The sequence below is a fragment of the Podarcis tiliguerta genome (assembly GCF_965153285.1).
Source record: "Podarcis tiliguerta genome assembly, chromosome: 2".
NCBI lineage: Eukaryota > Metazoa > Chordata > Lepidosauria > Squamata > Lacertidae > Podarcis > Podarcis tiliguerta.
The window spans coordinates 100,653,339-100,667,635 of record NC_139535.1 but is presented as its reverse complement, the minus strand read 5'-3'; the positions used below and the strand labels follow the sequence as shown (position 1 = coordinate 100,667,635).

General features: G+C 44.2%; 1 protein-coding gene across 1 annotated transcript in view; it reads right to left on the bottom strand.

Moving 5' to 3' along the window:
* Nucleotides 1-14,297, bottom strand: part of ERN1 (endoplasmic reticulum to nucleus signaling 1) — a 64,302-nt gene that overhangs the window by 16,759 nt on the left and 33,246 nt on the right. The window contains exons 4-10 of the mRNA XM_083427380.1: nucleotides 11,197-11,275; nucleotides 8,208-8,280; nucleotides 7,099-7,221; nucleotides 5,160-5,261; nucleotides 4,789-5,050; nucleotides 2,443-2,521; nucleotides 1,254-1,410 (exon numbers count right to left, since the gene is read on the bottom strand). Coding sequence (XP_083283506.1) covers nucleotides 1,254-1,410; nucleotides 2,443-2,521; nucleotides 4,789-5,050; nucleotides 5,160-5,261; nucleotides 7,099-7,221; nucleotides 8,208-8,280; nucleotides 11,197-11,275 — 875 coding nt within the window. The remainder of the gene's footprint in view (nucleotides 1-1,253; nucleotides 1,411-2,442; nucleotides 2,522-4,788; nucleotides 5,051-5,159; nucleotides 5,262-7,098; nucleotides 7,222-8,207; nucleotides 8,281-11,196; nucleotides 11,276-14,297) is intronic.

The window sequence follows — 14,297 nt, the reverse complement described above, 5'->3', positions numbered from 1 at the left end:
GCTTGGCTTGAATGCACCCGTCAAGTCCGATACTGCCTCTTGCCAATCTGGGTGGAGGGCACAGGCAGGCATAAGTATGGAAACTTATCCCTAGTCAAATGCAGAAACTAGTTCTTTGAAATGTTGCCTTTGGCCCTGCCCACTATTGGTATGTGGCCCTTGGGAGGTTTCCCCGAAGGGAAGGTGGCCCTTAGGTTGCAAAAGGCTTCCCAGCTCTGATATAGGGGCCCATTTAGCTATCACTAGCCTGCTAGTTAGGGGACGCGGGTGGCGCTGTGGGCTAAAGCCTCAGCGCCTAGGGCTTGCCGATCGAAAGGTCGGCGGTTCGAATCCCCGCAGCGGGGTGCGCTCCCATTGTTCGGTCCCAGCGTCTGCCAACCTAGCAGTTCGAAAGCACTCTCGGGTGCAAGTAGATAAATAGGGACCGCTTACTAGCGGGAAGGTAAACGGCGTTTCCGTGTGCGGCTCTGGCTCGCCAGAGCAGCGATGTCACGCTGGCCACGTGACCCGGAAGTGTCTTCGGACAGCGCTGGCCCCCGGCCTCTTTGAGTGAGATGGGCGCACAACCCTAGAGTCTGTCAAGACTGGCCCGTACGGGCAGGGGTACCTTTACCTTTACCTTTAGCCTGCTAGTTGGATAAACACATCCTCTATGAATTTAATAGCTTTCTAAAGCTAATGGCCATAGAATCGTAGGGCTGGGAGCGTCACCTGGTCCAAACCCCTGCAAAGAAGGAATCTTTTCCCCAACACATGTATTGAACCCACAACCCTGAGATTAAGATGCTCTGCCGACTGAGCTGCATATTAGTGAGTAATTTGTGATGTAGTTGAGAATTTCCTACAGTTAACTATGTACCAGTACATATTAAACTTTGGCATGTATTTTACCTTTACCTAATCCACTATCATGTCTTGTAGCGATGGGCCGATAACTATACAACTGCAAGCTTCATACATCCAAAAACTATTCCTGTAAAATGGTGTGTTAACTTGTAAATTAATGGATTTGCAAAATGCCTGTTCATTAATTTTTTAGTTCTTAAGTTCTTGCTCATGATATCTTATGGTATGAGCAAGACACGACTGAATATTTAAAATCAAGAATTTGCATTTTGCATATCCCCTGGTAAATTCTTAAATCAAACCCTTAAATAAATCTGAGGATATAATCTGCATCTTAAAATTTGAATTCTGTCCACCAGAGGGCAGTGCAACACAGAAAAAAAATCCTGATGTTTACTTCCTGATACCTATTAAAAGCCAGTGATTCCTCAAATAGCGCAAACTGTTCTTCTGTTTAAATCCGGATGAAAACTTCAGATCTGTACTGGGGGTGATAACACACTCTTCAATTGTTATGCCGTGTGTTTTGGGACCCTCAATCAGCGGTATGGGACTTCCCCGGGGCTAGAGAGAAAGAGAGAGGGAGAGAAATTGTGCAATGACTTCCTGTTCTTTGAATGCAGTAATGTCACACTTAAAAAGATAACAAGAAATGTTTAAATTTTATTGGGTGTTCATTTTATACCACAGATGTTCAAGCCGATTTTTAACATATTAACAGATGTTTCAGGCAAACAATGAGCTCAAAGAACACAGGCCATAAAGGCGCCTCTGTTGTTGACATACGGTAAGCTGCTCAGAAGGTAATTTCATGTATTTTATTTGGGTCATTAATTCAAGGCTGGGCATTGCAAAGAAGTACTTTAGCCATGCTAATTATGGGATAAGACAAAGACAGTTTCTGAGTCTTGTACAGGAAGAGCTTCACTGATGAAACTGCTAAAATACTTTTAATAGATTAAGGTTTGGAGAGCAATTATCAAAGGAAAATAATGCAAATCCATTTACTTTTTGTCATTAAAGTCAAACCATGGTTGCCACAGATATTGCATCTAGACCAAACTTGTGGAACTTGCTCCCGAATGAGATCTGAACATTGCTAATGATTAAACAGTTTATAAATGCCTTAAAATAAATAAACAATTTACCAGAGTCTTTTTTCTGCTTCCCCCCTATTTAAAATGGCCAGAATTACTCTTATCCGCTTGCTGAACTCATGTAGCTTGCTTATTCTTTTTTTCTTTGAACAAAATAAGCCTTTGATTCTTGTCATTTACACGAATAAAATATTTTCCCATAATTGGGACAAATGATTAAATAAATAAATAAATAAATAAAATTCACCCTAAGGCATCTATTCATTCGTTTCATTTTTGTAATCACTTCCAATGATACATCCCAATGGGACTGATCAATTAAAAACCATTTCACACCCAAGACAGATACCGACAGGCACACTGTAGAAACTGGATTATGAATTCCTATTGCGAAGAAATGCAGGAAAAGAGCTCAGGTTCCTTTCTCTGTTTTTTTGCATCTGGATTCCAGATTCTGGAAATTGTCCTTCCTAGAGGTGAGGCCTCTTGCCCGGCTTACCATAATAGCCACTCCTTCGTGAACCATCGATGGCGATGCATACAAGCCCGTAGAGTATTTCCCTACGTAGAGGGTTGGCCTAGAAGGGAGTCAGGAAGAAAATATTACAAAGCCTGCCGTTTACTTCTTTACTTAAGATACAGTCGTACCTTGGATCTCAAACGTCTTGGCTCCCGAAAAAATCGGCTCACAAACGATCAAAACCCGTAAGTGAGTGTTCTGGTTTTCAAACATTCTCTTGGAAGTCGAACATCCGACGGAGCTTCTGTGGCTTCTGATTGGCTGCAGGAGCTTCCTGCAGCCAATCAGAAGCTGTGCTTTGGTTTTCGCACGTTTGGGAAGTTGAATGGACTTCTGGATCAAATTCCATTTGACTTCCAAGGTATGACTGTACTTCTATACTTATTTTCGGGTGAACCCGAAATGGTTGAGAGACAAAGGTGTCGCCATACATATACAGTGGTACCTTGGTTTAAGAACAGCTTAGTTTATGAAAAACTTGGATTAAGAACGCTGCAAACCTGGAAGTAGGTGTTTTGGTTTGTGAACTTTGCCTTGGAATAAGAATATGTTTCGCTTCCTGTTGAGTGTGTTCCATTTGTAAATTGAGTCCCGCACTGCTATGGGAAAGCACGCCTTGGTTTAAGAATGGACTTCCGGAACAGATTAAGTTCATAAACCAAGGTACCACTGTATAACACAACCACCTGCAAATATCACTATATATATTGCATGATAACATGAAGCTGAGCGACCGGAAAGACATGCACAAAAAGAACCAGGTCTGTTTTGGAAAAGTGAAGTACAAAGTATCACAAACAGCTATAACTAGACCCAAATGTTCCAAGGGCTCAGTCTATAGCGACAGCCACAAAACCCGTTTCCATGTTTTACACCAGTGCCATTCATCTCTATGGGCTACAACAGCTTCCTGTTTGCACATCTGCATTCAAATCTGTATCTCCATTTTAAGCATTATGAATTAAATACGGAAATACAGTTGCTGCTTTTTAAAAAAATGTTTATAGTGCTAGTTACTTGACTTGGAAGGGCGGAACCCAAACTTTGCCTTATTAAATCCCATGGTGTCCTTGAATTTTGAAATTGCGTTACAGTCATACCTTGGAAGTCAAACGGAATCCGTTCCGGAAGTCCGTTTGACTTCCAAAACAGTTTGGAAACCAAGGTGCGGCTTCTGATTGGCTGCAGGAACCTCCTGCAGCCAATAGGAAGCCACGGCAGACATTCAGGTTCTAAAGAACATTTGCAAACCGAAACAATCATTTCGGTGGGTCTGGGAGCAAAAACATCTGAGCTCCAAGGTGTTCGACTTTCAATGTATGACTATATTTTCACAGAAATATCTTGAAATATCAAATAAAATCTTTCAGCATGACTGCAGGATAGTAAACTGAATTGTGTAAGTGTTGTTTTTTATGGCGTATTGTAAAAACAAACATACAACTCCAGTCCTCTTATTTTCTTCGTATATCCTGATCTCCTGTCACTCCAGGCCTTCCCAGATGACAAATAACCAAACAAACCTATAATGGTTCTTGTTCTAGTACAGGAATGATAGTGAAATATATTCCTTGCTACGGGGGGGGGGGGGGGGTATGCTATCACTAAGTAAGGTAATTGGGCTGATTTTAAAAAAATTGACCTGGATTCCTGTGGATCTGCCTATCTCATTTCAGCACCCCCAACACCTCCCAGTCACTATGAGATGTTGCACATGGATCAATGTGGTGAAAATTGGGGTCCCTGAAGCAAGTCTTTGGATCACAGTCATTATTGTAAGAACAGGAAAGAAATACACTATGGCAAAGGAGAAGCAAGAGTCTACCAATATATTTAAAGGGCAGGGGAGGGGAACATTCACAAAAAGCAGCCCAGGGGTATGGAGCAGGGATTTTGCTAGAAGATTTTAACATCTCAAGAGGCTGCTGATACACGAGATATTCCTCAAACAGAAATCAAATGAATGATTTCGGTTTCAGGAATATCCCATTACACCCATCACATCTTGGATATCTGTTTGGATTGTATTTTTGGGGTGGCTGGGTACTGAAGCAGTCCGGCACTAAAAAAAAATAAAGATTGACAGTAAAACTAACATTTGGAAAAGCCCTCTGTGAACATGCAAATTATTTAATATAGGGTGATTTCGTTACATAATCTGCAGAAGCGAAGTGTACAATTATTATGATTTATTTACTTGCAGGAAATGGGAGACCACAGTGAAAGCACGTTTTAATTCCATGCTAGATAATAACCAAGTTGACCTGACACAATAAACACGTTTTTGAAATAATACCATTTAGAAGGGGCAGAAATTATACTCACATCAATTTGCTTTTGGCCTCTGTTTCTTTGGGGAAAGGATACTTCCACTTAGTGATGCGTCCAACTTCGCCAGACATGAAGGTGAGATAGCGCAGGGTCTCGATGCCCACATTTGTATGCATCACTTTCCACAACCCTTCCTGCTGCCAGATATAAAAGGCCACAACAGGGGAGCCGTAATTCTGGATCCACAAGACATCGCCTGACTCGCTGTCCACAGTGACCACCAGTCCGTCTCCGTTAGATGCAAAGTGGGACATTTCTGCAAGGGAAAGAGACGCAAGCAATCACACAAAGCCTTTGCGAACTCATAGTTATGTGAAATGTACAGTATTAGCATTTCAGCCTGAAATTAGAACCCCAGGTCTTACTATACTGGACGTCTTCATCAGGCAAGGTGGCTGCGTAGTCAAAGTAAGTGGCGTTCCATCGTAGCTCCTTACTCTTGGTATCATACATGGTGATGGTGTACTCTGTTAAAAAAAAATAATAATAATCCCAAAATTTCAATTCATACTGTGTCAAACAAAACCAAGCACCCACCTCTCTTGCCAGAGGTTCCTCAAAACAAAGTATGCGGATATCTTAACATCATTGTATTTTTTTGCAAATTTCCTCCCCATGATTAGCAGATTTAAACACCCATCCTGAAGTGTTTTGAAAAGAAAATCTGACTCCTCTTATAATTTGCTGCTCAATTTCTGATTATAGACTTTTTTCCAGTTCATGAAACTACGCGCCTGCCTCTGAATATGGACTAGTATCTGTCTTACAAGCTAGAATCTCACAGATCATGGCTGAGCGGCGCCTCCTGTAACCTTCAAAGCTGTATTTTCCAATTTCTGAGACTGCGGGTTGAGGAGCTCCTGGCTTCTGCGCTATGACTAATGATATGGTTACAAGACAGGATCTTGCACTACTGAAAAACGCTATCGAGTTCAAAGACCAAAGGCCACGTTCAGACAGGAACATGCAGGCATTTGGGTTCCCACGCCCAGCAAAATAACGTACTTGAGGTGCCCTCTCTGCAAATTGGTCTTGGGCCTGCTAAGGGTCCTTGGAACACAGGAAGTTGGCTTTATATCAAGTCAGACTATCAGTCCTTCTATTGTCTCCTCTGACTGGCAACAGCTCCCCTGAGATCTCAGGCAGGGACAGAGAAGTCTTTGCTATCACCTGTTTCCTGTTCTTTCTTTTTTTAAAGAACAGGTGATGCCTGTAGGGATTGAACCTGCAACCAGCATGCAAAATACGTGCCGTTAAGACTGAGCTATGAGCCCATCTTCCTAGCTCACTCCATTCTTAGCAGATTTCCCGATAAGTACAAGCCACCAACATTCAGGTGCTCAAGAAAAATGATTGCTGCTCCCTCCCATTCCACACCCCTCGCGGCCAGCCAGACTTGCCTCTTTACTTTCTAGAAATGGGCTGAAGGGATGACAAGCTACATGGGACCTCCAGGCTCAGAGGCAGCCCATTAATAAGGCAAAAAAGGTAAAGGTAAAGGATAGTTAAGTCCAGTCAAAGGCGACTATGGGGTTGTGGTGCTCATCTCGCTTTTCAGGCTGAGGGAGCCGGCGTTTGTCCGCAGACAGATTTCCGGGTCATGTGGCCGGCATGACTAAACTACTTCTGGTGCAACAGGACACCATGACGGAAATGAGAGAGTGCAGAAATGCCGTTTACCTTCCTGCTGCTGTGGTACCTATTTATCTACTTGCACTGGTGTGCTTTCGAAGTGCTAGGTTGGCAGGCGCTGGGACAGAACAATGAGAGCTCAGTCCGCTGCAGAGATTCGAACCGCTGACCTTCTGATCGGCAAGCCCAAGGTGCTCAGTGGTTTAGAGCACAGCACCACCCGCGTCCCTGCCCATGAATGACACCAGATACAAGTGGGCAGGGGGCTACCACTGCCTTCACAGGTTCCCAGCAGCAGGGGGTGGGCCACTGTGGCCAAGAGGATACTGGGCCAAATGGATCCTCCCTGGCCTTGTTCAACAGCCATTCCGACAAGACCCAAATAGTTTGTGGATGACGTGGGATAACTTGTTTCTGCTTGAATGAAATAAAACGACGAACAATCCACCAAAAGGCGAGCAGCCATTGTAAACTCCGTCGAATACATGCAAACGGCACAGTCCCATTGTTAGGTGAAAGTTAATGATTTTTTAGCACGAAGCCTTCATCTAGATATGTTAAATAAACTTCATTACTATGAGCTTATTCCTTTCAGGTCTGGCTGGCTTGGCTTTCAAAAGTTACCTTTGAAGCAGGGGAGAGGGTGTGTGTGTGTGTGTGTGTGTGTGTTACCTGTTCGTCCAAGATACAGGAGCGATGTAGACGGACACAGGCTTTCAGCAAATGAAGAAGTTAAGGTCTGCTGTTTTTCCCCTGTCATGAGGTCCACCACATACCAGCTATCTTGCTTCTTTCCTAAATGGGAAATATCAGCATTTTAGTACTGCTAAAATCAATTCTGAAAACGCCCCGTTCCTCTGCTTCCTGCCAACCAGCAACTGGCTACTCAGAACATTGCTTTTACAGCACAGTGTGCTTTATGGTAGAGCTGGAGGTCATGTTCTTTTCTAGGCAACCTTCTAGGGGAAACATCGCTGGTGGTGGGTGGGGCCAGAAGCAAAAGTAGGCGGAGCACATATCTCTGTAATTCCACCTGGGCAAGCAAGGAGCTCAATGATGCATGCTAGCCATGCAAAACCAATGAAGGAACTGGCAAGGGGCCTTGTCTGTGACTCCAGTCAATGTGCAGAACGTAAAATTAAACCCAGCTATCCGAAACCTACATGGAGATAGCTCTGGGTGCTCTGGCTAAGACAGAGGTCTATTTTGAGCATGAAAGAGATTATATACACGCAAACACGTTTATAAAGATTGGGGACAAAACAGTGTGTCACAGGTGGTTTTGTGTGGTTGTAAGGAATCAAAGGTAAAAGGTAAAGGGACCCCTGACCATTAGGTCCAGTTGTGGCCGACTCTGGGGTTGTGACGCTCATCTTCAGCTTCCGGGTCATGTGGCGAGCATGACTAAGCCGCTTCTGGCAAACCAGAGCAGCGCACAGAAACGCTGTTTACCTTCCCGCTGGAGTGGTACCTATTTATCTACTTGCACTTTGACATGCTTTGGAACTGCTAGGTTGGCAGCAGCAGGGACCAAGCAATGGGAGCTCACCCCGTTGCGGGGATTCGAACCGCCAACCTTCTGGTCGGCAAGTCCTAGGCTCTGTGGTTTAACTCACAGCGCCACCCGCATCCCTAAGGAATCAAAAGCTAGGCGTAAATACCAGAAAATACCAATGGGGATAGAAGAGCTGGAAGAGGGGAAGTTTTTCCATGCAACAACTTCTGTGACAGTGTCCTAAAATGCACTCAAGCTAACTTTGAGGAATCAAATGGAGTCTTACCCATGTACAGAATTCCATCTGAACTGCGGCAAGGAGATGCTTGAACTAGCTCGGGAATGGTGAATGGCAGTTTCTGGAATAGAATTATTCACTTTAGCCATCTCAATTTCATATTCAGGCATTGACCGAGATTTGCGAGATAACAAGAAATCAGCAGCAAACGCCATTTCTAAGCGTGCTGTCGTTCTAGGGTTGAAGGAGTTTAGGGGTTTGCCTGCTCTGGCAGATTAATGTACGTCAGGGCTATTTGGGCTTATCTGCGATCTGCATGTACCCTGCGTCATATGACACGACAAAAGGCTTGCATCGGTGAAGCTGTGACCTGGATACCTTCCCATTGCTACAACAACATATCATCGCTTCAAGTTCAAACATAAAAATTCAGAGATGGCGATTGCTTCTGAAGGAAGAGCCCGATGATGTTCCTTAGTCCCCTTTTGCCCTCCCACTCCGTTATTGAAAATGGAAGGTCTGCTATTCTCTCCCCACACCCAATTGCAACACTGCTGACATGTCCTAGATAGAATCTGGGTCTCCATTTTGAGAAATACCACAGGAAAGAGAAACAGATGTTATCTCTCTCCCCCCCCCCTTCTCTCCCTCCTAAACGTTCAAATGTGCATTTCTCACAAGAGGGGGGCGAGGTAACGGTTACAATTTAGGCGCCACTTGCTCCCACGAAGCCCCAACACATATTATACTAATATGGAGCAATGAGCAGAAAACAGGCAGATATAAATGCATTTTAGTACCAAACAGAAACACAGTTTTTTGTTTTTTGTTTAAAGGATCACGTTCTTCCGCCTCACCATTTTATCCTCACAGTGTACGTTAGACTAAGAGGCAGACTGGCCCAAAGAACCTTGATTGCCTCAGTCCATGTCTGATGTTTCCTCTACCACACCGACCAACCAAATCTGACATCTCCCTGGTCCTGAGAGAGAGGGGGGAGCCAGGGCTCACTCCCTTCTGCGTTGATTTTGATATACTTATTTTATTGCAGAAGTTCATGTCTGACGTGCAGCAAGGAGATCTTGAGAGCACTGACGCTGCACTCACAGGATCACAGAACGGCACATCCAAAAGGCGTCCTGAAGGTCATTTCGACCAACCCCCTGCCAAGGCTCCAGCAGATACTCTTAGGATAGGGTTCATGTATCTAGGTGCCTAGGACACATGGCCATCATTCAAGTAGTCTCAATTAGGGCCAGGGCCTTTTCAGTACTGGCCCCGACTTGGTGGAACGCTCTGTCACAAGAGACTAGGGCCCTGCGGGACTTGACATCTTTCCGCAGGGCCTGCAAGACAGAGCTGTTCCGCCTGGCCTTTGGTTTGGACTCACAGGTGCATTTTACAGCAGCTTGTAAGCACACTGCAATTTTCCTTTCTTTGTGGGAAGATGTAAAAAAAAATGGAGCGTAGAAGCTACCCCCAGGACCTTAATGTACTTTCCAAAGTCTAGAAGGGTGCCCTTCCACTATGTAACTTTTATCAACGTTCAAAAGGGCAGAAGAGATCAAAAGAAAGAATATTCAGGAAAAGTCTGCCACCTACACAAAAAACAACGGGCGCATCGGCTACACAAGCCACTGCCATATGCCAGCTCCATTGCTCAGGTAGCCCTTGCAGAGACTTTTGGACAGAGAGAGGTCTTTCTACCTGGTTCTTAACAACAACAAGCCCTGACCATACCAGGGATTGCCTTGTGCATGAAAGACATTTTGCTCCCTCTCTGTGTCTTTTGGTGCATGCGAGAGAAAGTATTTATTTGCTGCAGCTATATTGAGGAAGTTGTAACAGATTGAGGAAAAGAAACTCACCCGAAGCCATTAATTATCTCTTTTATTTCATCACAAAAAACTGCAGCTCTGAAGCAACTATGCAACGAGTGCCTGTAAGGGTGCCTGATCATGGCTGTTTAGCACTCCATCTATTTGGAAAGAACTACAGAGGCAGCATGTACCAAAATTAATACTGGAAGCAATACAAAATAAGGGGCCCAGGTATTCCTGGAATAAGTTGTAGTTCTTGACAAGGTTGCTTGAATAGTGTGATTCCTTAAGGCTATAATTAAGTGCCCAAGAACTGGTTAATCTCTTGCAAATTGCTGCATGTGTAATACAACTGAAAAATTATCCAAAGTGTCTGATAAGACTCCCGTAAATTAGACATATTATAAAGTCAGAAACATGTTCATGAAGCTCGCAATGAATTCCGTAAAGGGTTCAGTTCCTTCCTGTTCTTGCAGCAAGTGTCTGGGAATCCAGAAAAGCTGGCACTATGATGTGGGTGTATCAATTCTTGGAAACAGGTTCCCAAAGTTGGCGCCAAAATTTGACAATCTCATTAGCTAATTGCCAAAGTAGGACATGATTCTGGTAAGTGCAAGACCTGCCTAAATCTCTGCACGACGTGACTATCGATGGATATGTCTGCTGCCTAGAGGAATAGTAAGTAGATTTGTTTGTGGGTCTGTTCCTTATTTGAACAAAGAACGCCACACTCCCTTGGTTATGTTTGCATACGATGCATCTTTTCCCTTTTGCTGCACAAGGCTGATTCTCACGTAACGTCAAAGGACAACTAGGCTCACAATTCTTCCTGCCCTTTCTTACCCCCATCACTGCCTGTTCCAATTTTCCCGTCCAACTTCCGAGCTCAGGCAAATCTCAAGTTTGCAGTTATGTATGAATTGGTGAACTATGACATCCTTGGCCCCTGAACCAGAATGGGAAAACTTTCAACCACAAGACTAGATTTGTTCACATGCACTGGGATATAGATAGGTATAGGTAAAGGAAGTTCTTTGAAGGACAGACATGCTTCTTTCTGCAGAGTTACTTTTAAAAAAAATCAAAGCTGGCAGAAAAGACATGCTCTGAGCAGCAGGGATAGCCTTTGAGTGCGCTAAAAGAAAGCATGACTTGTGTCGCCATGTGTCTTATTCTATTGAAACAATGCAGCTATTGTCCGATTAGGTTATACGTACGGTCAAGCCTTCATTATTCTTGCCACCAAGCGTGTACAGACTTCCATCATTCGGATCGGGAAGAAAGGCTGGTCTAGGACTTAAGAAGTTATTAAAACAGCAATTAATATTGTGCATCGGGGGCGAGCACAACAATATTCAGTTTTTGCTTCCTGGTGAAGGCAGCTACTACTCTCTCTCTCTTTAGGGGGGAAAAGTAAAATGTGATTTATTCATTTTTTAAACTTGCCACAGCACATGAAACCACCAGAGATCCAGTCCCACATGGGACGGGATAAACACAGGCATTTTGCAAATAACGTGCCACCTTTCCATTGATGTTAGTTTAATGACTCTGTTCCAGTCTTCAGTGCTCCTTCCTGAAAACATTCCTTTATTTCAAGTACATTGCTGTTTCCATAAATCTTCAGATCTAGTACCACAAAGGGCTGTAATTTGTTAGCTGATAGAAAAGTACAAATCTAAATGCACTTTATGGCTAAGGGTCTTTAAAGGTAAAGGTAAAGGTACCCCTGCCCGTACGGGCCAGTCTTGACAGATTCTAGGGTTGTGCGCCCATCTCACTCAAGAGGCCGGGGGCCAGCGCTGTCCAGAGACACTTCCGGGTCACATGGCCAGCATGACAAAGCCGCATCTGGTGAGCCAGCACAGCACACGGAAATGCCGTTTACCTTCCCGCCAGTAAGCGGTCCCTATTTATCTACTTGCACCCGGGGGTGCTTTCGAACTGCTAGGTTGGCAGGCACTGGGACCAAGCAATGGGAGCGCACCCCGCCGCGGGGATTCGAACCGCCAACCTTTCGATCGGCAAGCTCTAGGCGCTGAGGCTTTTACCCACAGCGCCACCCGCGTCCCTAAGGGTCTTTATTCTCACCCAAATAATTAGAATAAAGTAGAATTCTAACTACTGATTTAAAAAAAAGGGGGGGGGAGAAAAGCCCTAATCTCCACATGCAACTAGAGAAAACGATAAGAGTTCTGGGGTGCAGAGCAAGGCTGCACAACTTCTGATTGAAGGATGCCATTTTGAATGCTCTCCTGTATGAAAAACATCACCCAAGTAGAACAAAAAGCAAAAATGCTAGAACTCCAGAAGGAAAGGGTTTAGCCCAGCTGGGGGCAGCCCAAGGTGTTTCAGCACTTGTCACACTGCCAGGGCAGGGTGGGGGGCGCTCCACAACCACCCTGGCAGCAAAGCTGAGAAGCGGAGTGCCCCCCCCCATAGCCGACCTGGCAGGATGGCCGGCATTCCACAAAGCTTTGCCGCCAGTCCCTCTCTACTCCTAGAGGCCAGGGGGAACCAGTGTCAATGCTGGGTGGCAGAACAGGGGTGCTGCCCCTTGCAGGAGCTGCCCAATCCCGCCTAATGGGTGGGCCGGCTCTGAGTGCAGCCCACATGCTATTGTGCTCGTTTTGTTAATGCAGGCAGGCATGAAAAATGGCACCCCTCGCCTTGCACAGTCCATTCTACCAGCTACCTATGCCAGACAGGACTCAACTTTGTGCTTCAAAGATAAATATCTTGGACATTCTGTAAAAGTCTGCAGTTGTACCTTGGATCTTGTGAGTCAAACGTTTTGGCTCCCAAACCCTGCAAACCTGGAAGTGAGTGTTCCAGATTACAAATGTTCTTTGGAACCCGAACATCCGACACGACTTCTGATTGGCTGCAGGAACTTCCTGCAGCCAATCAGAAGCCACGCCTTGGTTTCCAAACATTTTGGAAGTTGAACGGATTTCTAGAATGGATTCCGTTTGACTTCAGAGGTACCACCGTATAGGAAAGGGTAACCAAAAGCGAGGGGGGAATTGTATCTGCCTTGTCCACTGTGGAAATGTTAATGGTGCATTTGTTCATTCTGGCTTTGGGGAGAAGGTTATCTGGTGTTTAACCGAATTTGTTTTGTCTGCTGTGCTATGTAAATGGTTTTAGTTATTGCTGCGATGATTAATACAATCAATTTGACGATGCTGTAAGCCACCCTTCTTAAATTGTGGTTTGGGCAATCCCTACAAGCCAGGATATCAAACCAGAATTTGATCCTGGTTTGATATCCAAGTTTATGGGGAAATCTTGAATGGAGAGATTATGGTTTAAGATTTCTCCATAAACTTGGATATCAAACCAGGATCAAATTCTGGTTTGATATCCTGGCTTGTAGGGATTGCCCAAATCAAATTCTGGTTTGATATCCTGGCTTGTAGGGATTGCCCAAATGTCACAGGAAAGTATGGAAATATCAGATTTCAGATCAAACGAGAAGGGAGGAGAGAGCAAGTGGCCGCTATTTCCCTGTTTGGACATCATAGGAAACTGGGTTAAGTTTGGAAATAAGGTGCACAACAGAAGGGAGAAGGAAGCATGTGAACACCTGTTTCTACCTGGGTAAAGCCATGGTTTATCATTCTGAAATTTGTTGTATCTGAATAGCACCATCGACTTCAATTACCAAGTCATGTTACGTGAAATAACTTGATGATGACAGCTTAGTTACAGTCACAATTTGGAATTGGTACACACAGGTTTCTGTTTGCAAAAACCAGATTTTTAAAATGTTAAGTATGTTTGGAAACTAGTTGGCAGTAGGTTGTGCCATTTTGAAAATTAAATCTTAGAATACTGTACTTTCCATGGCAATACAGAGCCCTGGTCTTGAGAGACCATATTGTTCTCCACCACAATATTCTTATAAGGGTGACTACATTTTGGACAAGCCAGGTTATATTTTAGTTCTAGGGAATGTTCGCAATAACGCTGCTCCTAAATGACATCAAAACAACCCACACTTACTGTAAGTTAACATGTTTTACTTGTCTTGCGCTGCTGGCTTTAACAGCAGCCTGACGTGCAGAAATTTAACTGGTGAATTTTCTTCTAGCATAGAGTTAAGTCACTAAAAAAACTCCCAGTGTGTTAATTTCTGATTTAGTTAAAAGTATGGCCACAGGCCAAGTAAAAAGCTGGTGAGATCAGCTAGCTATAGGGCATTCGTTTAAATAAAATAGTATTCTGGAAAGCACAATGTCAGCATAAGGCTTCCCGGCATCTCTGTAATGAAATGCAACTAAATAATCACTTTTACAGCACAATAACTAAGTGT